At 58.8% G+C, this 24,304-nt stretch overlaps 1 protein-coding gene across 1 annotated transcript in view; it reads right to left on the bottom strand.

Moving 5' to 3' along the window:
• The window catches only part of LOC133354066 (tumor necrosis factor alpha-induced protein 8-like protein 1), a 76,582-nt gene extending 52,770 nt beyond the window's left edge, over nt 1–23,812 (bottom strand). The window contains exon 1 of the mRNA XM_061570620.1: nt 23,101–23,812. Coding sequence (XP_061426604.1) covers nt 23,101–23,107 — 7 coding nt within the window. The 5' untranslated portion in view covers nt 23,108–23,812. The remainder of the gene's footprint in view (nt 1–23,100) is intronic.
• Nucleotides 23,813–24,304: the final 492 nt, after the last annotated feature.

The raw sequence follows: 24,304 nt of genomic DNA, 5'->3' as shown, positions 1-24,304 counted from the left end.
CAGCCTTGCCTGCCAGAGGAGCTCGGAGCTCACAGATGGGACTTTGTCCAGATCTCACAAGGATTTGTGAGCTGCTCACAGAATCCTGCCTGGTTAAACCCAGGATGGATCGTAGGCAGGCCACCTTCAATGTTTCTAACTGGCGAAGTTGTTCCAATAGGGGGGTCCACGTTTCACAAGCATAGAGAAGGGAGGTCATGACCGTGGCCGAGAAGACCCGAAGCTTCGTGTAGAGCGACAGACAAGATAGCTTCCACACAGCATTATGCAGCCGATGAAAAGATAATACCGCTCGACTGATTCGGAGTGAGACCTCTGCTGTCAAACCAGAGCTCGTCATGAGCACACTGCCCAGGTGTGGGAAAACTCTCCACTCTCGCCACAACTGTCCCATCCCCAAATTGGGAATTGTGGGGGTGGAGTGTCTGTAAGTACAAAATGCCCAGCCATGCACACACGCGCACGCACACGCACTCACATACATCACACGCACACACAGAGCCCACACACGCACGTAGCACTCGGCTTACCAGACTTTCGCCCACCACTCGGCCACATTCACCGCACTGCAGGCCGCCTCACCACCACTCCCTCACCACTCCCTCTCCGCCTCACCACTCCCTCACCACTCCCTCACCGCCCCACCACTCCCACACCGCCCCCCCACTCCCTCACCACCCCAAGCTCTCGACTCAGTGATCTCCTCGCCTGGTGAAGCGAGTGCGGCCCTCTTACTCACCACAACTCTAACAAGGGCCTGCTGCTCGTTGCTGGCCGCATGACGTTTCAGATCTTTTTGGGGGGGGGGGGGGTCCTGCGCTCAGCAACTGCGTCGCATGAAAAAATAAACACAAAGGCACACAAAGACAAAGATCCCCTCCCCCCGTATAGCCTCTAGCACTGTTTGAGGCAAGTGTCGTGAGCGAGCACCCACCACAGTGCCCACCACAGTGCCCAGCCGCGAGCGTCTCGCGTTACGAGCTGAATAATTAAACGCGCACAAACAGACGCGCACACACAGCGCACACTCGCGCAGCGCCATTAAATAATGCAGTGCCCCTTATCTACCCACTGCTGGATGAAGGCCACCCAGGCTCGGTAAGGCCACAGTGCCGCATCGCGTCACCACGCTGGTGAGTGCAGGTGAGGTGAAGGGGGTGAGGTGAAGGGGGCGAGGTGAAGGGGGCGAGGTGAAGGGGGCGAGGTGAAGGGGGTGAGGTGAAGGGGGCGAGGTGAAGGGGGCGAGGTGAAGGGGGAGAGGTGAAGGGGGCGAGGGGAGGGGGTGAGGTGAAGGGGGTGAGGTGAGGGGGTGAGGTGAAGGGGTGAGGTAAAGGGGTGAGGTGAAGGGGGTGAGGTGAAGGGGGTGAGGTGAAGGGGGTGAGGTGAAGGGGGTGAGGTGAAGGGGGTGAGGTGAAGGGGTGAGGTGAAGGGGTGAGGTGAAGGGGGTGAGGTGAAGGGGGTGAGGTGAAGGGGGTGAGGTGAAGGGGGTGAGGTGAAGGGGGTGAGGTGAAGGGGGTGAGGTGAAGGGGGCGAGGTGAAGGGGGGAGGTGAAGGGGTGAGGTGAAGGGGGTGAGGTGAAGGGGGCGAGGTGAAGGGGTGAGGTGAAGGGGGCGAGGTGAAGGGGGTGAGGTGAAGGGGGCGAGGTGAAGGGGGCGAGGTGAAGGGGGGGAGGTGAAGGGGGTGAGGTGAAGGGGGCGAGGTGAAGGGGGCGAGGTGAAGGGGGCGAGGTGAAGGGGTGAGGTGAAGGGGGCGAGGTGAAGGGGCGAGGTGAAGGGGGTGAGGTGAAGGGGGTGAGGTGAAGGGGGCGAGGTGAAGGGGGCGAGGTGAAGGGGGTGAGGTGAAGGGGTGAGGTGAAGGGGGTGAGGTGAAGGGGGTGAGGTGAAGGGGCGAGGTGAAGGGGGTGAGGTGAAGGGGGTGAGGTGAAGGGGTGAGGTAAAGGGGTGAGGTGAAGGGGGTGAGGTGAAGGGGGTGATGTGAAGGGGGTGAGGTGAAGGGGTGAGGTGAAGGGGTGAGGTGAAGGGGTGATGGTGAAGGGGGTGAGGTGAAGGGGGTGAGGTGAAGGGGGTGAGGTGAAGGGGTGAGGTGAAGGGGTGAGGTGAAGGGGGTGAGGTGAAGGGGGTGAGGTGAAGGGGTGAGGTGAAGGGGTGAGGTGAAGGGGGTGAGGTGAAGGGGGCGAGGTGAAGGGGGCGAGGTGAAGGGGGTGAGGTGAAGGGGGTGAGGTGAAGGGGGTGAGGTGAAGGGGGTGAGTGTGGGCCGGCCTCCGCACCGGCCCAGGAGTCGAACCCCACGTGGCCGCGCCCCGGGGTGCGGAGAGCGGCAAGTCGCCGCCGCCACCGCCACCCGCAGGTTCCGCGGTCGGCCTAAGTGGACATCGAGTGTCCAGATCCGGAGCGCGTCCCGGTCCGCGCGCACCCCCACCCATCTCCAGCCACATCAAAATCAGTCGAGTGATGGTCGAGGTGGAAACCCGAGCTTTTATTCCTCCAGCCGAGAGCCCATCTGGGTTTGATCTGCCCTGTACCGCTCTGCTCGAGCCTCCTGCCGTGCACCACGTGACTTCAGCGTGGCCACCCCCACTCCGAGCCCCTCCTCTCTGCCCTGTCCCCGCCCACTGTGAAAACAGCCTCCTCCTCCTCTCTCCTTGCGCCCGTGCCCCCGTTTCTCGGCTCCTTTCCCATCCCTCTTCCTCCGTTTCCCCATTCACTTCTCTCTTCCCATTCCCGTCAACTTCTCGTTTCCCATCCATCGCATCCTCACGACCCCCCCCCCCTTCCCGTGCTGCAGTCACGGCGCCCCAAGTGGATAGTGTACCGTCATTTAATAACGGCAACATTACTTTGTAATCGATTTTTGGTTCAGACCACGTTAATGATCAATTTTGTGTCGTGAGTCCCCTCCACCGCCCCCGCGCTCGCTCCCGAACAAGCGGCGCGTGTGGCGAGGCCATCGGATACGCGGCGGGGCCGACAACGGTGACTAGTGACTCGTGCAGCGTCACCCGACCCGGGCGAGGTCGTGGTTGTGGCCGTGAACTCTGGCCACCGGCTCGGCTTGCGAGTTGGGGGGGGGGCGGTGACTGACGCTACCCGACTGCTGCCACGTGGGCCCAGCGTCATTCGGGAACGAAAGAAAACAAAAGTCGGCGGGGTCACCGCGAAGCGACAAACCCCGGACGGCAGCGGCGTTGACGACGATGCCGCCGCCGCTCTCGCCGCCCCTTGAGAAGGTGGCAGCTACAGACGGCCCCTGCCCCGCTCCCTTGAGAAGGTGGCAGCTACAGACGGCCCCTGCCCGCTCCCTTGAGAAGGTGGCAGCTACAGACGGTCCCCTGCCCCGCTCCCTTGAGAAGGTGGCAGCTACAGACGGCCCCTGCCCCGCTCCCTTGAGAAGGTGGCAGCTACGGACGGCCCCTGCCCCGCTCCCTTGAGAAGGTGGCAGCTACAGACGGCCCCTGCCCGCTCCTGGAAGCGGCGGTGCAGCGGTGAGCGCACTACGAACCCGGCGACCCGGGTTCGATTCCCGCTCACGGCCAACACCGGTGACGATTATCTGAACCGGTCGTGGGTCTCTCCTAGGTCGACTCGACCTCAAATGAGTACCCAATGCGATTTGTAAACATCGCCGCTGGGGAGACAAAGGCGGCCGGGCGTAGTGTTGGCCACCCACCCCCTCGTGTGTCGTGCCGGTCTTCATAGGTGCTCGCTAACAGCACTTGCCCCAACAGTCTGTCACAGGCTATACGGGGGATCTTTGTCTTTGTGTGTAAACAGGTGACTGCATCCCGGCTTCGGCTTCGCCAAACAATCGCAAGTGTGTTTATTTATTTATCTGTGTTTAAAGTAATTACCTAAACACGCGGCTTGTTTCAACTCGGCTGGGATTCCTTTCGCGAAGTAAACACGCGGACGCTGGGCCCCTCTCAGCCGCACATTTGTCTTTTCTGCAACGCACAACACAAAACGTGTATCAGCAGCTCATGTTGTACACGTCCCATCGCAGACTTCACATCATCCACGGCGCTCGCTTGACACGAGCAAACCCCGGGACCGGTTTCGACGTTCAGCCGTCTCACCAGCAGACTCAAGATCGCGTGAACCAATCGTGGAGAGATGCGCGACGTTTCATAGGTGCTACTCGCTAACAGCACTTGCCCCGACAGTCTGTGCAGGCTACACGGGGGTCTTTGTCTCTGTGCGCGTGTGTCGGGAGCTCCGCGTGCTGCTGGTGAACAGGGAGAGGTTTTGGTTCCAGCGCTCGCGGAGACAAATACTCGAGACTCGTCCCATCAGAGGCGGCACGCACATCGCGCTCTGCTCCAGCCACATCCCGGGGGGGGGGCGGGGGGGGCTCCACCCAACTCCCTCTCAACACTCGGGGAGGGGGGGGGACGAAGCCATTCCCATACCGCGCGTGTTGTTGCTGCCGATGAGAGGGGGGGGGGGGGTGATGGGGGGATGAGGTGGGGGGGGCGGAGGGAAACAAATACCAGAATCTAAACCTGATGCCCAGATGCACTCCCAGAAGGCCGTGCGGCCGATGGTGTTGTGTGTGAAAGAGCCTCTCTGATGGGCAGTTGCCGCGCGGAGAGACCGACATGGGCCAGTGGCGCAGCGTGCGCGACGTCGGCGTGCGTGGCCAACTCGTGGCCCTGGAGCCTGGACTCCGCTTGGGAGCGAGACGCGGAGACGTTTCCCCGCGTCCCGGGGGACCTCCACGCCGAGCGTCTCGCTCCGAGTGAATTCCATCCGGCGCCCCAGCCCCCCTCGCGCGGCTCCACGGCCGCTGCGGCTTTGGTGACGGTGCACCACCACAGGGACGGCCTCGTCCTGGTCTAAGTGGGGCCCTTCGTCACGGCACACGGACACGGCGACCCGCGTTGAGACGGCGCAATGACTCCCCCCCCCCCACCCCAACGATCCTCGTCCTTCTCGACAGCTGAGTGGACGCGTTGCGCGCGAGTCCCGGTGGCCCCGCGGGCTCCAGGGGGTGGGGGCTCCAGGGGGGGTACGGGCTCCAGGAGGGGTGGGGGCTCCAGGGGGGGTACGGGCTCCAGGAGGGGTGGGGGCTCCAGGGGGGGTGGGGGCTCCAGGGGGGTGGGGGCTCCAGGGGGGTGGGGGCTCCAGGGGGGTGGGGGCTCCAGGGGGGTGGGGGCTCCAGGAGGGGTGGGGGCTCCAGGGGGGTGGGGGCTCCAGGAGGGGTGGGGGCTCCAGAGGGGTGGGGGCTCCAGGGGGGTGGGGGCTCCAGGGGGGTGGGGGCTCCAGGAGGGGTGGGGGCTCCAGGAGGGTGGGGGCTCCAGGAGAGGGTGGGGGCTCCAGAGGGGTGGGGGCTCCAGGGGGGGTGGGGGCTCCAGGAGAGGTGGGGGCTCCAGGAGGGGTGGGGGCTCCAGGAGGGGTGGGGGCTCCAGGGGGGTGGGGGCTCCAGGGGGGTGGGGGCTCCAGGGGGGTGGGGGCTCCAGAAGGGTGGGGGCTCCAGGAGGGTGGGGGCTCCAGGAGGGGTGGGGGCTCCAGGGGGGTGGGGGCTCCAGGGGGGGTGGGGGCTCCAGGGGGGTGGGGGCTCCAGGAGGGTGGGGGCTCCAGGGGGGTGGGGGCTCCAGGGGGGTGGGGGCTCCAGGGGGGTGGGGGCTCCAGGAGGGTGGGGGCTCCAGGAGGGGTGGGGGCTCCAGGAGGGGTGGGGGCTCCAGGAGGGGTGGGGGCTCCAGGGGGGTGGGGGCTCCAGGGGGGTGGGGGCTCCAGGAGGGGTGGGGGCTCCAGGAGGGTGGGGGCTCCAGGGGGGTGGGGGCTCCAGGGGGGTGGGGGCTCCAGGGGGGTGGGGGCTCCAGGAGGGTGGGGGCTCCAGGGGGGTGGGGGCTCCAGGGGGGGTGGGGGCTCCAGGAGGGGTGGGGGCTCCGGGGGGGTGGGGGCTCCAGGGGGGGTGGGGGCTCCAGGGGGGTGGGGGCTCCAGGGGGGTGGGGGCTCCAGGGGGGTGGGGGCTCCAGGAGGGTGGGGGCTCCAGGGGGGTGGGGGCTCCAGGGGGGGTGGGGGCTCCAGGAGGGGTACGGGCAGGCGCATCAAGCTGGGGCGAGGTTGGAACGTGGCGCCGCCTTCGCCCGCGTCTCCCCCCCCCCTCCGCGGTCGAGCGAGCCACAGGGCGAGAGTTCGACCCCTGGGTTTGGGGGCGGGTGGTGGGCAGAGCTCACTTGACCCCATCATCATCCTCCTACGGCGGCTGATAAAATCAGCACTTTCTGGGGAAGTCAACAGTGGCTCTGCCGCGGTTAGGCGGCGCCCTGCCATAGGAACGTGGAATTGCCACCACCGGCTCAAGCGAGCCACGAAGTCGTCGACGTTGCGTTTACGTTGCCGGTGAAAGTACAAACACGCGTCTCGCAAGGACGAGAAAGCAACAACAACAATCACCCCCCCCCCACTGGCGGAACGCGCATGGGGGGTGGGGGGTGGAGGGTGGGGGCAGAGTCGGAAGGAAGCGATCGCATCTCGGTCATCTCGCCCGGTGGGCACAGCTCCACCACCACCACTCCCGGTCGAGCGGCGTGGCCGCCGCGTTCCTCGGCTGGCGAATACAAATACGAATAATACAAATATTGACACGAGGCGCGTCCGTGTGTCGGAGACGGTGCGGTGGCCACCACGCGACTTACACAGCGACCCACAGACTCGCACACACTCGTAGACTCACAAAGATACTCACACAAAGACTTACAACACAGCGACCCACAGACTTACACAGCGACCCACAGACTTACACAGAGACCCACAGACTCACACAGAGACCCACAGACTTACACAGAGACCCACAGACTTATACAGAGACCCACAGACTCACACAGAGACCCACAGACTCACACACACTCGTAGACTCACACAGATACTCACACAAAGACTTACAACACAGCGACCCACAGACTTACACAGAGACCCACAGACTTACACAGAGACCCACAGACTCACACAGAGACTCAAATAGACCCGGGGGCTCACAGTGCACACGAGTTCACGGTGCGCTCTGTCGTGTGTTGTTGATGTGCGCTGCGTGCGGGATATTCTATTTATTGTGTGCAGAGTGGGGGGGGGGGGGTGCGGATACGATGCAAAGCAGCAGCCCATGGTGTTTGATTAAAATATTACACCCTGGCATACCTCTTCGAGATGATGGAACGTCCCGTTTGGCGAGGGGGGGGGCGTTATTGTCCAGGGCTGTCGATTCGTGGCGTTATACAAACACGGAGGGTGGTGGCGAGTTGCTAGCGGGTTGTTGTGAACACACGCGCATCGCGTGGTTAGTAACACGACGCTGCCGAGACGCAGGGGAGAGACGCCACCGCCGAGGAGGAAGGGCACCAGCGTGCGGGCAATGATGGCACGCGTTCGAAATCGACGTGGTTATTTATTTAGTCCCTTCGTGTGCGAGAGAGACAAATGGATGGCTTCGTGATTGCGGGCGTTTCGTTTCAACGTCGAGCTCCGCATATCCAGCAAGCGCCGCCGGCCGCCGTCTGGCTCGCCCGCGTTATTCCTCATCCAGCAACAACAGCAACAACAACAGCAACAACAACAATAATAACAACAACAACAGCAACAACAACAATAATAACAACAACAACAGCAACAACAACAATAATAACAACAACAACAGCAACAACAACAATAATAACAACAACAACAGCAACAACAACAATAACAACAACAACAATAACAACAACAGTAACAACAACAATAATAACAACAACAATAATAACAACAATAACAACAATAACAACAACAACAGCAACAACAATAATAACAACAACAATAATAACAACAGCAACAACAACAATAACAACAATAACAACAAAAGCAACAACAGCAGCAACCGGTCCCGCGAGGATGACGCTGAGAGGAGCGTGTCATCTCAGTCGTGGCCCTCCCACGGATGTGGCTCGACTTGTTGAGTCGACTTGTTGAGTCGACTTGTTGAGTCGACTTGTTGAGTCGACTTGTTGAGTCGACTTGTTGAGTCGACTTGTTGAGTCGACTTGTTGAGTCGACTTGTTGAGTCGACTTGTTGAGTCGACTTGTTGAGTCGACTTGTTGAGTCGACTTGTTGAGTCGACTTGTTGAGTCGACTTGTTGAGTCGACTTGTTGAGTCGACTTTGATTCCAAGCGACTCGAGTCGCGTGTGATTTCCATTCACTACCCCGCGCTGTGTCACGACTATCGAGGGAAGAGGTGGGGGGGGGGTAACTAAAAAGGCGATGGGACACCGACGAAGCAGAACTGAAACTGAATGGTGCTCACAGACGCGTGCAGAGGTGCACGCTTTGGAATTCTATTCTAAAAATAATATAAACGCAACTTTTTTGTATATGTTACCAGGGAAGGGCCCACCGAGCCTACGTAGCTCTTCTTCAGAAGCGACCTCGCCACCACAAATGGCAACTCAACCAAGTGGCCTGCCATGGGGACATTTGCAGCATCCAAATAATCTCAACGCGCAATGCGACCCTGACGACCACGGACCGCTTTGTGCGAGCGAGAGCTCGGGGGAGTCGTTCATCCAGCAGCGGATCGATCACGGCTGATGATGACGGCGAGGGGGATGAGATCACTCGACAGAGGAGGGACCCCCACCACCACCAAGCACTTGCCTCTCCCTCCCTACCCCGCCCCCCTCCACTCTCCCTCCCTACCCCGCGGCTCGCGCTCGGTTTCCTGCAGACTTGTCCCTTCTTGCGCGACCCCTTTGTCTTGTGCACGCGGTTCGACGTGAAAACGCGCACAGCGACACGCGAGCACCTGTAGGCTCTCTCCCCTGTGCACCCCCCCCCCCCCCTGTGCACTCCCCCCTGCTCTCAAAGGCGCGCACGCACACAATGATCTGCGCCCTCAGGGCAAAGGTGCTGTTTGCGAGCACCTATTAAGGCGGCACACGATGCTTCACCGACAGAAACCACGGCCGGCCAACGGTTCAGACAATTATCTGGAGCAATCGGCACCGATGTTGGTCGTGAGCGGGAATCGAACTCGGGTCGCCCGGTTCGTAGCGCGGCGCGCTAAACCGCTGCACTTCCGCTCCTCACTATCCGCTAACACACAACAACAACAACAACCGCCATTCGCCACTAAGTTGCGGTGACGTCCCCACGACGCTTGTGCCAGGCTGTGTGCACCTTGAGGCCACGTGAAGTGTCGAACGCCTGCTGGCAGGAGGTCACGGGGCAGACCCAGATGCCACGGGTTGACTGACTGAGATGATCGAGATGACTGGCTGATGCACCGCCTGTGCCCCCTACTGTGCCAACTTGCTGTGCTTTAGCCACCCAGCGCTCCGCTCGTTGTTGTGAGCGTCGCTTCTCCGCCCTCCGTTGTTGTTGGAGGGCGACTGCCTCCAACTGCCAAGCAGCAGCGTCCTTCACGAGCCTCCTCCACTGAGGCCGATCTTGACACCGCTGGTACCAGTCATCGGCAAGTCCATTCAGATCGACATCCTCCTGTACCACATCACTCCATCTCTTCTCTAGCTCGTGCCGCGCCCGTTTAGTCCCCTCGATCCGGCCGAACAAAAGCTGTTTAGGCATGCGGTGGCTGGGCATGCGGGCTACATGACCCAGCCAACGCAACCTTGCCTGCCGGAGGAGCTCACTGATGGGACTTTATCCAGATCTTTCAACCCAGCATGGTTAAACCCAGGATGGATCGTAGGCAGGCCAGCCTAAATGTTTCTAACCGGCGAAGATGTTCCATTAGGGGGGTCCACGTTTCGCAAGCATAGAGAAGGAGGGAATGACCGTGGCCGAAAAGACCTGAAGCTTCGTGCGGAGCGACAGACACAGTGTTACGCAACCGATGAAAATATAATGCCGCTCGACTGATTCGGAGTGAGACCTCTTCTGTTAAACCGGAGCCCGTCATGAGCATGCTGCCCAGGTATGGGAAACTCTCCACTCTCTCCACAACTGCCCTATCACCAATTGGGAGTTGTGGGGGTGGAGTGTCCGATGTTACAAAATACCCAGGCAGGTGCTTAGTTTTGGTGGGGCTGATGGTAAGGCCCCACCTCTTAGTAGCAAGCTCCAGGTTCAGCAGCAGCGCCTCAAACTCCTCCTCCGAGTGAGCAGCAATTACCAGATCATCGGCATACATAACATGGTTGAGCAATGGGGAGCCATCCCTTGACCGCACCCAGGCATCGATCAGCCTCCCATTGTATCTCTACCAGATGGAAATTCCTCCGGTACAGCTATTGAAGGCTTCACGAACTACGTGGTCGAAATAGATGTTAAATAATGTGGGAGCCAGAGGGCATCCCTGTCGCACCCCAAGGTGTACAGGAAATGGCTCCGACTCCCGGCCACGTAGTTTTACCCGGTCCTGCTCACCATCATGAAGGTCCTTAATGATCGTGAGCAGCAGGTCAGGGACTCCGAAAGCACGAAAAACATCCCAGAGCCCAGGCCTACTGATAGTATCATAGGCCTTGACCAGGTCAATAGCCCACACACACCCCCTAACACACATCCAGCCACCCCCTAGCAAAGACAAAGAACCCCCATATAGCCTTAACAGACTGTTGGGGCAAGTGCTGTTAGCGAGCACCTATTAAGGCCAGCACGGCACACGAGAGGACGGGTGGCCAGCACCACGCCCGGCCGCCTTTGTCTCCCCAGTGGCGATGTTTTTACGCACCACACCAGGTACTCATTTGAGGCTGAATCGACCTAGAGGAGGCCCAGGACCGGGTCAGATAATCGACACCGGTGTTGTTCCTGAGCGCGAATCGAACTGGGGACGCGGCCGATGTTCGTAGCGCGGCGCGCTAACCGCTACACTCGACAGACATCCACGCATCCACACACACCCCCTTAACACACGCCCCAACCAGGTGAGCCAGCCACACAGGTGTGTGCCTTGTTCTCCCCAGCCACACAGGTGGAGTGGGGGGAGGAGGAATGGGGGGGTGGGGGGTGGTAGTGGCGGACGTGGGAGGAGTGGGGGAAGAGGGGGATGGGGGGGAGGGGTCCCATCTCTGCACCACAGTGGGCCACGCGCTCCCCGCTCTGTCCCAGGAATGTTCGCCACTGTCCAACTCGTCATGCCCAACGGCGAGTGTCAGTGACGACTTGTGAGTGTGAGTGTGACGACTTGTGGGTGACTACTTGTGAGTGTGGGTGACGACTTGTGGGTGACGAATTGTGAGTGTGAGTGACGACTTGAGAGTGTGAGTGACTACGTGTGTGTGTGTGTGTCCCACTGTCCGGAAAAAAACAACCCCCTACCTCGTTGGTGCCGGACGGCAACGCTGCGGTGGGCAGTGCCGTGGGGGGGGGGAGGGCCAACTTAGATTGGCCACTCCCCTCATGGCGTCTGTAACTACCACAGCGACCAAATTGGGGCTCTGGACAGGTGCGAGGGGTTGGTAACCCCTCCACCTTCAATTAATTACCACGAAACCACGATTTTAAAATGCTATTAAGCTTGTGCTGGAGGCCCCGGGGGCACAGGCGTCTATGACGTCTCCTGGCTAAACCCCATTTGGCGGAGCCAGGAGACTGAATCCTTACCCTCGGGGCTCCTCCAGAAACAACAAAAAACCACTACGGGTGGCCACGTGGAATGTTTGAATGCTCACTGCGGAGGAGAGGCTGCGACTCCTCTGTCGGGAGTTGGACCGGTACCACCTGGATCTCTGTGGCTCCTGCTACCATGAGGGGTGGACAGTCCTCTACTCGGGGCAGGAGACTGCCAAACAACAGGGAGTGGCTTTTCTTAGGAACAAAAGAATGACGGGGGCGTGGGAGCATGGCGGTGAGATGTGGGAACCTGTAAGCCCCGGGCTACTTTTGGCTAGCCTTCCCATCAACCAGAGGCGAGGAGTGGTAGTCGTGGTTATTTATGCTCCCACCGAAGATGAACATCCCTTGAGGGATGCAGGCAAAAAAGTAACCTGCAGCGCCACACCTATTACCATAATTAGAGGAAAGAACAGTGGCTAGAGAAGAGATGGAGTGATGTGGCACAAGAGGACGTGGAGCTGAGTGGACTTGCCGATGACTGGTACTAGCGGTGTCAAAATCGGCCTCTGTGGAGGAGGCTCGTGAAGGACGCTACCGGGCAGTTGGAGGCAGTCGCCCTCCAACAACAACGGAGGGTGGAGGAACGACGCTCATAACATCGAGCGGAGCGCCGGGTGGCTAAAGCACAGAAAGTCAGTCGTCCTGCGGCACCTGGGTCTGTCCCGTGACCTCCTGCCAGCGGGCGTTCGACACTTCACGTGGCCTCAACGTGCACATAGCCTGGCACAAGCGTCGTGGTGACGTCACCGCCACTGAGTGGCGAATGGCGGTTGTTGTTGCGTGTGACTACTTTACCCAACAGTCCGTTGTGTCTATACGGGGTATTTGTAACAGTGTGTATGTAATTGATTGTGCGTGTAGAAAACAGAGTGTGTGTGTGACACACTAAACACACAAAAGACAACGATCCCCGTTCGCCTTCACAGGCTGTTGGGGCAAGTGCTGTTGGCGAGCACCTACGAAGGCCGGCACGGCACACGAGGGGATGGGTGGCCAGCACCACGCCCGGCCGCCTTTGTCTCCCCCGGTAACAAAGTATACACATCGCACCGGGTACTCATTCGAGGCCGAGTCGACCTAGGGGAGAACAAGGAACCGATTCAGATAATCGTTGCTGGTGTGGGCCGTGAGTCGCGCTCACCATTGTGCCACCGCTCCCCCAATGTTGCCTTGGGAGTGAACGCACGCACACACGCACGCACGCGCGCTTCCAGAGGAAGCGACCGCGTCTCCGCTCGAGATCCAGCGCCCGTCGTTCCGTCTCTCTCGCCGTCTCCCTGTTCACGCGGCCCTGGCGGTTGAAGATTGCTCGCTTTGCTCGCTCGCACGCCGCCTAACGTGGCCATGAATGCGACTCCCACCGCATCATCATCATCATCCTCCACCTCATCATCCTCCACCTCCTTCGTGCCACTCCGACAGACGCGTACGGGGCGGAAGGGAGGAGGGAAGGGAGTTTATTGACATCGAGGGTCCGTCGAGATAATCGCAGAAAAATAAATAAATAAATAATCCGCACCACTCGGCGGGGGGCAACCAGCGGCACCGCGAAGGGGGAAGTCCGCGGTGACCCCCAACCACCACGTGACCCACTCACAGCCCCGCGCGCTCACCCTGACCCTGACACCCCAACCCTAGCCCCGACCTTCACCCCCCCCCCTGACCTTCACCCCCCCCAGCACCCGAGCTAAGCCCAGCCCCTACCTCAAAACTGCAGTCCCAACCCGAGCCACAGACCTCCGATGAGCACGGCTGGTGGTGGCGGTGGTAGTTTGGGGTGGCGGTGGTAGTTTGGGGTGGTGGTGGTGGTATTTTGGGGTGGTAGTGGTGGTGGCGGTGGTAGTTTGGGGTGGTGGTGGTAGTGGTGGTGGTGGTAGTTTGGGGTGGTGGTGGTGGTGGCGGTGGTGGTAGTTTTGGGGTGGTGGTAGTGGCGGCACCACGCTTGAGACTCATGCCGGAGCGGCAGCCGAGGAACGGAACGGCGACCGAGGGAAGGGAGGAGGCACCGGGGAGGAGACGGAGCGACGAAATCGGCTCGGGTGCTGCCATCCATATCCACCAGCAGCACCGCAATGATTGACCGTGGGTACAGTTTGCAATATGTCGATGCTACACAGACACGTGTTATACTTAAATAAACACACGTGCAAAGAGTTACACACATACACAAAGACAAATACCCCCCTACACAGAATGTTGACGAGCAGCGACTGTGATGGCCGAGATGGCGAGGGTTGACAACACCATTTACGGCTGAGTCGACCTAGAGGAGGGCCCAGGACCGGTTCAGATATTTGCTGTCAGTGTCATTGGCCGCGAGCGAGCACGATCGGCTCCCCACAGACACTCACACACGAGAGACACAGTTACACACACACAGTTACACACACACACACAGTTAGACACACACACACACAGTTAGACACACACACACACAGTTAGACACACACACAGACACACACACACAGTTAGACACACACACACAGTTAGACACACAGACACACACACACAGTTAGACACACAGACACACACACACAGTTAGACACTCACACACAGTTCCACACACACACACACAGCTACACACACACAGCAGCGACACAGTTACACACACACACAGCAGCAGCAGATTAAATTACACACAGACATGCACAGACAAAGACCCCCCTATAGCCTGGAACAGACTGTAGGGGCAAGTGCTGTTAGCGAGTAGCACCTATGAAGGCTGGCACGGCACACGAGGGGGTGGGTGGCCAGCACCACGCCCGACCGCCTTTGTCTCCCCAGTGGCGATGTTTACCACACACCGCACCAGGTACTCATTTGAGGCTGAGTCGACCTAGAGGAGGCCCAGGACCGCTTCAGATAATCGTCACCGGTGTTTGCCGTGAGCGAGAATCGAACCGGGTCGCCGGGTTCGCTCGAAGCTACAGGACCGCTCCCCACAACAGAGACACAAACACGCACGCAGCTCTGAGACTGCACAGTATAATGGAGTATCGACATCTGGTGTTGCAATTCCCCGGCCTGCCAAGTTCAAATGCAGGTCACCGTTAACTAAAACCACCATCATCATCATCGCCACCATCATCATCAGTAGAAGCAGCAGCAGCACCAGTTGCAACATCATCCGTTCAAAGTCAATAAGTGGCGTCTTGCTCACAAGAGCATTGAGGGATCGGTGCTCATCGGCTATTCATATCCCTGCAGAACCAGTGGTGGAAAATCCACATTCTTATGGCAGGGGCAGGTCCATCCGTAGGACGAACAACTTCCGTAGGACTTCCCCACAAAGTGGCACTCATTTTATCGACCCCCCGGGAGGGATGATGGGTGACGATGAGTAAACTCAAAGTGGTTTCCAACATCAGTAACACAGCGTTATCAATTCATTATAATTAGCACCATCATCATCATCAGTATATCCTCAGTTGTATCGCCACCATGCCCACCATCAGTAGCGTTATGAAATGCATCATCGTCGCTATCCCAGGGGCGATAAATCAGGGACCAGTTTCTCGAGAATGTAGCAGAGAGTCAACAGCCGTCAATGCTGCCGTAATTAAGGGCAGGCTGGCGCCTCGCCACGGGAATGTGGAATTTCCACGTCCAGCTCAGGCCGCCACCGTGACGGTCACGTGCACAGCACACGCGTGTGCGTGCTGTGTAACATGCTTAAACGGCTTTCAGATCGCACCCCCGATTAGCACGGGTGGCTACGTGCGGTGCGAAAGTCGTCCAACATCCGTGCATTCGGAGAATACGAATCAAATTTTGATCGATTCAAATATATATACACAAACACTGCACAATGAATCTATTTCCTCATTATCACCGCCACCATCAACAACGCAGCAACAGACGCACAACACAACAACAACACGACAACACAACAACACAGACGCACAACAACAACACGACAACACAACAGACGCACAACACAACACAGACGCACAACAACACGACAACAACACAGACACACAACACGACAACAACACAGACACAACACGACAACACAACAAACGCACAACAACAACGCGGACAAACAAGGAGCAGCAGCGCGCCCCGCATAACGCGGCACGCGGCACGGACCGCGCGCGATTGGATTGGGGCCCTTCGCTCACGAGCACCGAGTGGCTCTCCCCCCCCCCCGGCCACTCCGCGTGCCGCCGCCGCCACCGCACAAATGACGGCGAAGTCCACGCGGGACTCGCCTAGCAGCTCGCCCCAGCAGGCAGGGCCAGTGTCCCACGCCGCCCCCGTGTACCACGCCGCCCCCGTGTCCCCGTGTCCCACGCTGCCCGCGTGTCCCACGCCGCCCCCGTGTCCCACGCCGCCCCCGTGTCCCACGCCGCCCCCGTGTCCCACGCCGCCCCCGTGTCCCACGCCGCCCCCGTGTCCCCGTGTCCCACGCCGCCCCCGTGTCGCACGCCGCCCCCGTGTCCCACGCCGCCCCCGTGTCCCACGCCGCCCCCGTGTCCCACGCCGCCCCCGTGTCCCACGCCGTCCCCGTGTCCCACGCCGCCCCCGTGTCCCACGCCGCCCCCGTGTCCCACGCCGCCCCCGTGTCGCACGCCGCCCCCGTGTCCCACGCCGCCCCCGTGTCCCACGCCGCCCCGTGTCCCACGCCGCCCCCGTGTCCCACGCCGCCCCCGTGTCCCACGCCGTCCCCGTGTCCCACGCCGTCCCCGTGTCCCACGATGCCCCCGTGTCCCATTATGCGTAAAGCGACGCCCGGCCGCGATAACCGTGACCACGACAACAACAACAGCAGCAGCAGGGGCAAGGTCATGGTGGCAGCACCGCACCCCTCGTCCTGGGAATCGGGAAACGGAGGCGGACGGTGGCTCCCCCCCCCCCCCCCCCCAAGGCATCACGCGGCTGCCGCGGCCGCAGCGGCGGTGGTGGTGGCGGCTGAGCGTGGCGGCCGCACAGCGGCGAACTCTGAACTCCGCGCCCCTCCCGTGAGGCGGGACAGCAAGCGGGGGTGACCCCGACCCCCACGCGTGCAGAGTTCGACCCTGACCAACACCCCCTGGCACACGTGGGTGGCTCCGGTTACCCCCCCCCCTCCGCTTCCCCATTAATTAACTCGTCGATAACCCCTTCACACACACACACAATGCCACGCGTGTATAGATAGAGAGTGAGAGAGGGGGGAGAGCTTAGGGGGTGGGGGGAGATATTTGGCACGGGCTCGTCACCGCAAGGGGCTTGGCTGTTGCCCATCCGCTCGTCTGGTTCCTCCTCACTCCTCTGAGTCATTCTCGCTCCCTCTCGCACTCCCGCCGAGAGCGAGGAGCGAACTCTGCGCCACGGCGGCGGGAAGCGAGCAAGGGGACATCGCCGCCGTCGTCGCCGTGAAGACGAAACACAAATCGGGTCGGTGCACCGACGGTGGGCACACGGCGGTGATTGGAAACGTGGCCTAGGTTCGGCCCGGACATCAACAACGGTGGCGGTGCAGCACCACCACCAGCACCACCACCAGCACCACCACCAGCACCACCACCAGCACCACCACCAGCAGCAGCACCAGCAGCAGCACCACCACCAGCACCAGCAGCAGCACCACCAGCACCACCACCAGCACCACCAGCAGCACCACCAGCACCACCACCACCACCAGCACCACCAGCACCACCACCACCAGCACCACCAGCACCACCAGCACCACCAGCACCACCAGCACCACCACCAGCACCGCCACCAGCACCACCAGCACAAGCAGCAGCACCACCACCAGCACCACCAGCACCACCAGCACCACCAGCAGCACCACCAGCAGCACCACCAGCAGCACCACCATGGATAACGCTTCGGGCCACGCACTCTCTCACGTCGCCCAAGTTGTTAGTTTGGGGAATGTTCAAAAGTGTTCGTATGTTGTGTTTAAATGACGACTGGGTTATTTGACGATGTTTGGTTCATTGTGGATTCTTGCACTCGAGTGATAAACGTGCCGCTAAAACAGCCTCGGGCGTGTGCGTAAGCCCGCGCCGTCACGACCGATGCTGTGACTCGTCGTAATGAGTCGTTCAACTGGTCGCGTCTGCCGGTGGATCCTCGTGCGATGCCAATCTTCGGCTGTGCCCTCCACCACCCGACCGAGCCACTCGAATCAAGCTCCGTGGCCATCTCCAGCGGCACGTCGCGCAGGGCGGTAAACATGTGCAGCAACAACAACAACAGCCGCCATTCGCCACGGCGCTTGTGCCAAGCTAGGTGCACTTTAAGGCCACGTCCACACACACACACGCGCGCCGTCGTGGTGGTGCTGCGTGTGCTGTGTCACGACGGCCTTGCTGATACGCCGCGCGTGAGAACGGCGAGTCTGCAAAATAAAAACTCCCCACCCCACAGGAGACCCCCCTCCCCCACGTCTGGCTCCCATGGCCTCACGAACCCCGCGCGCGCTCCGCGTCGGGGGGCTCTCAGCACGGAGTGCGTGGGGGGCTCTCATCACGGAGTGCGTGGGGGGCTCTCATCACGGAGTGCGTGGGGGGCTCTCATCACGGAGTGCGTGGGGGGCTCTCATCACGGAGTGCGTGGGGGGCTCTCATCACGGAGTGCGTGGGGGGCTCTCATCACGGAGTGCGTGGGGGGCTCTCATCACGGAGTGCGTGGGGGGCTCTCATCACGGAGTGCGTGGGGGGCTCTCGGCGCGCGCCACGGACGACCCTGGAGCGAGAAGAGGCACCCCCCCCCCCCCGTCGCTCTCTCACCCTCTCACTCCCCCACCCTCTCGCCCTTTCACTCTCACTCGCCCTCTCGCCCACTCTCCCTCTTACCCTCTCTCTCACTCTCTAACACTTTCACTCTCCCACCCTCTCACTCTCTCACTCGCCCTCTCACCCTCTTTCACCCTCTCGCCCTCTCGCCCCAGGCGGAAACCGACACTGGGTCTAGAACAACTGCCCCTGCCTTGTGCGCACGAACTTCTTTCGCGACCGTACGCAGCCAGCCACGTGCTAGCCGGAGGTTGGCGGTGCGGTGCCTGGGATAAGAGAGAGGGGGAACGGGAGAGAGAAGAGAATGGATTGGGAATAACCGTGGGGAGGATGGAGTAGGGACGGAGAAACGGGTCAGGAGGAATGAGGAGAGAGAGAGAGGAAGAGGCAGCGTGAGGGCCTCAACGCTGCTGCCGCTGCTGCATGAGGAGCGGGGTCTGTTTTCACAGTGGGCGGCGACAGGGAAAGGGGAGGGGCTCAGAGTGGGGGTGGCTACGCCGAAGTCACGTGGTGTACGGGAGGCTTGAGCTGGCTCGGCCACCGTTTGTCACGCCCTGCTGGACGCGTGGGGTCTAAGAGCCGTAACGTTCAAACGTAGAGATTCACGATTTAAAATACATACCCAGCGGATTTGCAACGGGCCTAAAACACACGACAGTTCCACTACAGTTGCCCCGAGTTGTCCAGCCACGTGGTTAGAGAGTTGAATGTTGGCAAAAAATATACGAGATTGGTCTACGGATTTACCTCAAAAAGCCCCAAAAATAACTACATTTTCCACTTTGCACTTCCTCATACATGGTGGGGCGCAATGTTTGTTGACCTGTTGTGTTCAGAGGTAAAATCTGGGGGTTCTCAAGGGGACTCAATTTAAAATCTCTCCGCTACCATTTTTTTTCTCTCCAAATGTACTCGTCTGTCCACGAGGGCTACGCCGAGTCGCAGGACTCTTGCCAGGAGGGTCCTGCTGCTGCTGCCGCCGCCGCTACATTGGGGTTTTATTTGTAAGATGCTTTTTTTGCTAATTAATGACGAGTCGTGTTTGTTGTACAAGTGGGACAGAAGAAACCAGAGCATTGCGCGAGGGGACAACGCTCTATCCCCCCCCTCCCCCACGTACAGATGGAAACACACGGCGATTAGTCCGCTCGCTGTCGCGCCTTCTCCTGGACGAGCCAGGGCTACGGCTCCTCCTGGACGCCCGCGGGAAGTGAATGTCACAACATCTATGTGCGGTGATCCACCGCTGCTGCTGCTTCCTCCACAGAGTGTTGGATTGCAGGCGGCCATGCGTAGCGGCCATGTGTAGCATAGCGGCCATGTGTAGCGTAGCCGCCATGTGTAGCATAGCGGCCATGTGTAGCATAGCCGCCATGCGTAGCATAGCCGCCATGCGTAGCGTAGCGGCCATGCGTAGCGTAGCCGCCATGCGTAGCGTAGCCGCCATGCGTAGCGTAGCCGCCATGCGTAGCGTAGCGGCCATGCGTAGCGTAGCCGCCATGTGTAGCGTAGCCGCCATGTGTAGCGTAGCCGCCATGTGTAGCGTAGCCGCCATGTGTAGCGTAGCGGCCATGTGTAGCGTAGCCGCCATGTGTAGCGTAGCGGCCATGCGTAGCGTAGCCGCCATGCGTAGCGTAGCCGCCATGTGTAGCGTAGCCGCCATGCGTAGCGTAGCCGCCATGTGTATCGTAGCGGCCATGTGTAGCGTAGCGGCCATGTGTAGCGTAGCGGCCATGTGTAGCGTAGCGGCCATGTGTAGCATAGCCGCCATTGCCCAGATGTACGAGTGTGAGACCCTTAAAGCCCATGGAGAGAGCGGGCATAACTAAAATAATATATTTTAGTTTTACCAGGTAAGGCCCACTGAGTTATACAGCTCTTTTTCAAAAGTGACCGGCTGCCACACAAATTATAACCCAACAAAGTGGCTTATCGTCACGTGGAAAATTCGAACAGTCAAATAGTCTCAACGCATATCGATTCTACATGTGGAGGGAAAACCCAGAAGAGCCGGAGACGGGGAAAACATTCAAACTCCAAATATGAAGCAGACGTCAGGGTCAGAATCGAACCCACGACTTCCTGTATACCAGGCGATGTAGTTAACATCTCACCACCGGTAAAACACAAGGGCACCCCCTCTTATTCGCGCGACCTATGACCCCCGCCCGCGAAAGCGCCCGCTACAACCGCGGAGATTTCCTAAGCCTGAATTGCGGAAGGACGTTTCCTCGTGACACGCCGAGGATTTCGCTGCCGATGTTTCCGATGCACGATTTTTTTTTTATCGTCCGCATTTTGTTCACGGATATCAGGAAGAGCCCACTTGGCAAATTCACATCCTCTTTAGCACGTTTCAGGGCTTTTGCGACCAATATTATCCATCGTAGAGGTGTTTGGGTTAGATGGCGTGAATTTAAATGTGCCGCTAAACACGCCACCACCCGGCACAGCCAATTAGGATTTCTCCACATCTCTGGCTGTCGCCTGATGATGCTCATTGTAATTACAGGCAAAACGTCGTACTCGAATTGTACATTTGGTGGGTGTACTCTCCGACACACCGGTGTTGCTGCACTAGTAACGAATTGGCACGTTCTGTTCACGCGAGAAACCTTTTTAATTGGCTGTGTCGGGTTGTGGCGGGTTTAACGACACATTTATATATTTACGCGATCTAACCCAAAAACCTTTATTATGGATCACATCCTCTTATTCGAGGTTTTACTTTCAGCCCCCTATTCCCCAGCAATGAATTATGAATGAAATTACCTCGTGTACTCCTATTAACCGAAAACATTTCACAGATAAAAGGAAGCTCTCAGGCAAAAACACATCCCATCCTATTATCCGCGATCTTGTTTTCTCCACAGCGGATGAATGTGAATGTGTGGTCTCCCAGGTGAGCACGGACAAGAAGAGGAGGAGGCATCACTGCCAGGTTGTGCCAAAGCGATTGGACCGCATCACTTCATTCATACAATCGGTGTGTTGTTGTTGTTGATGTTTTTCTGACATTAACAACAACAACACGATTGTCACACTTTTGGCCGACTTGTGTACCATTTACGCACACGCGCGCCTTCTCTGCTCCGAAACGTCCCCCATTTACAGAGTTGACGGAAGAAGAAATAAACTCAACTCGTGAAGGGCCATTGCCCGAAACGTCGCCTATTATACGATAACGTTTGTGCCCCCTTTGGAGGCCACGCACGCGGCGTCACGTGACGACTTACTTTGCCTGCGCACCGCTCGCCCACCACCGCTGCCAACGCAGCAGCAGCAAACGAACATCATCACCATGGTCGCCGTGGTGGTTCTCCGAGATTATTTTCACCACACCCACAGGTCTCTCGCTCGGAGACTTAAGAGAACGACAATTCGGCTCTCGCGATGGGTTGTAGAGTTCACGTGCGTGCTTATCGGGCACGGTGTTTGACGGCGGTGAGCGCATCTTGCCGTGTTCACGTTCCAGGGACGTGACGGAGGGTGGTCGCTCTCACCGGCCACGTCAGCTCCGACGGGAATTCCGCTCGCGATCGGCGGCTTTTGTTGGGCGAGCGTAAATGTGTCGTGAACGCACCTTCACGCGGCGCAGCCCCATCATCGGTAGGGTTTGTCCCGTGAGCAGAACGTGCCAACTTGTGATGAGTTCGGCTCGCCAGTCGCGTGTTGAAGAGCAACCACACGCACGCATCACGTTTACAACGGAAAATTGGAACGTTTCGTTGACGTGACACATCTTGCTAATTGGCTGCGTCGGGTGGCGGTGGGTGTACGACACATTCACATTTACGCGATCTGTGTAACCCACAGGAAAACTTTGTATCGTGAAAATTATTGGGTCACGAAAACCTACACCGTGTTGAATTATTATCTCCACTCAACCGCGACAAACGCGCCTGGTGGAGCTCAGTGGACTGGACGTGATGATGGGGGGTTCATGATGACACCGATGGTGGCGATGGATGACGGCCATGATCATGGTGATGATCACGTTGATATTGATGATGGTGATCGTAAAAAAAAAATTATGGTGATCATCATTGTGATGATGATAATAATCATGGTGATCATCGTGGTGATGAGTATTTTATGTGATCATGTTGATGATAATCATGGTGGCGACAATGATGATAATCGTGGTGATGAATACAATCATGGTCATGATAATTGTGATGGTAATCAGTGATGGTAATCATGATGACCGTGGCAACCAGGGTAGTGATGATGATGACGGTAATAATCACGGTGGTGAACATAACCACGGCACAGTAGTGACGATCAAATCCTATCTGAGATCATCCATCATCCCCACGATGTCAACGGGTGCTACGTGCTATGCACGCAGAGGGCCATTGCCCGAAACGCCGCCTCTTAAATACGGCCACGCACGGTGTTGCTGACGAGTGCGTCGTGGTTCTGGTCGATACCGACACACGCGCACACGAGGGTTGGCCAAACATCTGAACGCAGGCGAAGTGTCCTCCTGCCAACGCGTCTCGAGACTCAGCAGCGAGGCGTCACCACACCGAGTCCTACAGGGAGACTCAGTTTTCAGGACCATTCGGCGTACAGCCGTTTCAATACGGGCAACGACAACAACAACAACGTGTTGTCTATTTATTTGTGTTTCTCCCTTGCGATGGCACTTTGTAGGATGAACATTGAGATAAGGGCCACGGGGTGACCAATAAGGTCCGAGTTGGTCTCTAATAAGGTGAGCGGTAGGCAGGCAAGCGGTGGGCAGATAACCGGTAAGCGCGTTACTCGTCGCAGTACCGACACGGCAAGCGGCAGCGTGAGTACAGAACGTGCAGCACCTGACATGGGAGGCGAGGTGGGGCTGGCTGGGTGAAGGCGCTCCTCGAGTAGACCTCCTTCCCCAAACGTCGGAACTACGTCGCCTTCTCGCTGGGTTGAGACGTCGTGAAGACAGAGCGAGGCGTGGTGCTGGAGGTGGTCACCACGGCTGCTCACGATGGTCGTGCTACCGCTGCTGCTGTGAGTTCTCCTCTCGCCGGGAGCGTTCGGCAGAGGCCGGGTGGCGTTGTCTGGAATCCGATGGAGACTCGGGCAGCGGCAGCAGCAGCAGGAGGAGGGAGGGAGGCGATTGTGGGTGGGAGCGCGGCGATGCCGAGCCCACTGTTTGCGCTGTTGCCGACGGAAATGAAGATGCCGATGAAGCTGGCGACTGCTGCTGCTGCTGCTGGTGATGGTGGTGCAGCTGTTGGACCTGAGAACGGTGATGGAGACGAAGTCGCTACTGACGAAGCTGCTGCTGCTGGAAGTGTTGTGATGAAGTTGAAAAAGGCTCCTGCTGCTGCTGCTGCTGCCGATGATGATTACTCTCCTCCTCCTCCTGCTGCTGCTGCTGATGACTCTGCTCTTGCTGCTGCTGATGATGATGGTGACTCTGCTCCTGCTGCTGATGATGTTGTTGTTGGGAGTTTCTGGCTTCCTGGTTGAATGAGTTTGCTGCTGCGGCTGCTGATGATGATGACTGTGACGCGTCCGCTGATGCTGCTGCTGCTGATGAAGCTGTTGCGGCTGTTGCTGCTGAAGTGGAGTTATGGGAGGGAGGAAGGAAGTGAGGGAGGGCGGAGTTTGGCAAAGACGGCTTTGTAATAAACTACTCGCACACACTTAGTACCACACACACACTCTTACCACTCACACACCACACACTTACTCACACACTCACACTTAGTACCACACACACTCACACACTTACACACACACTCACACTTACACTCACACTTAGTACCACACACACACTCACACACCACACACTCACACTTAGTACCACACACACTCACACACTTACTCACACACTATTACCACTCACACTTAGTACCACACACACACTCACACACCACACACTTACACACTTACACACGCACTCACACTTAGTACCACACAAACTCACACACTTACACACACGCTCACACTTACACACACACTCACACTTAGTACCACACACACTCACACACTTACACACACACTCTTACCACTCACACTTAGTAC

This window comes from Lethenteron reissneri, chromosome 46, assembly GCF_015708825.2.
Source record: "Lethenteron reissneri isolate LAM-NWPU_2019-01 chromosome 46, ASM1570882v1, whole genome shotgun sequence".
NCBI lineage: Eukaryota > Metazoa > Chordata > Hyperoartia > Petromyzontiformes > Petromyzontidae > Lethenteron > Lethenteron reissneri.
This window is presented reverse-complemented; position numbering and strand designations above follow the sequence as displayed.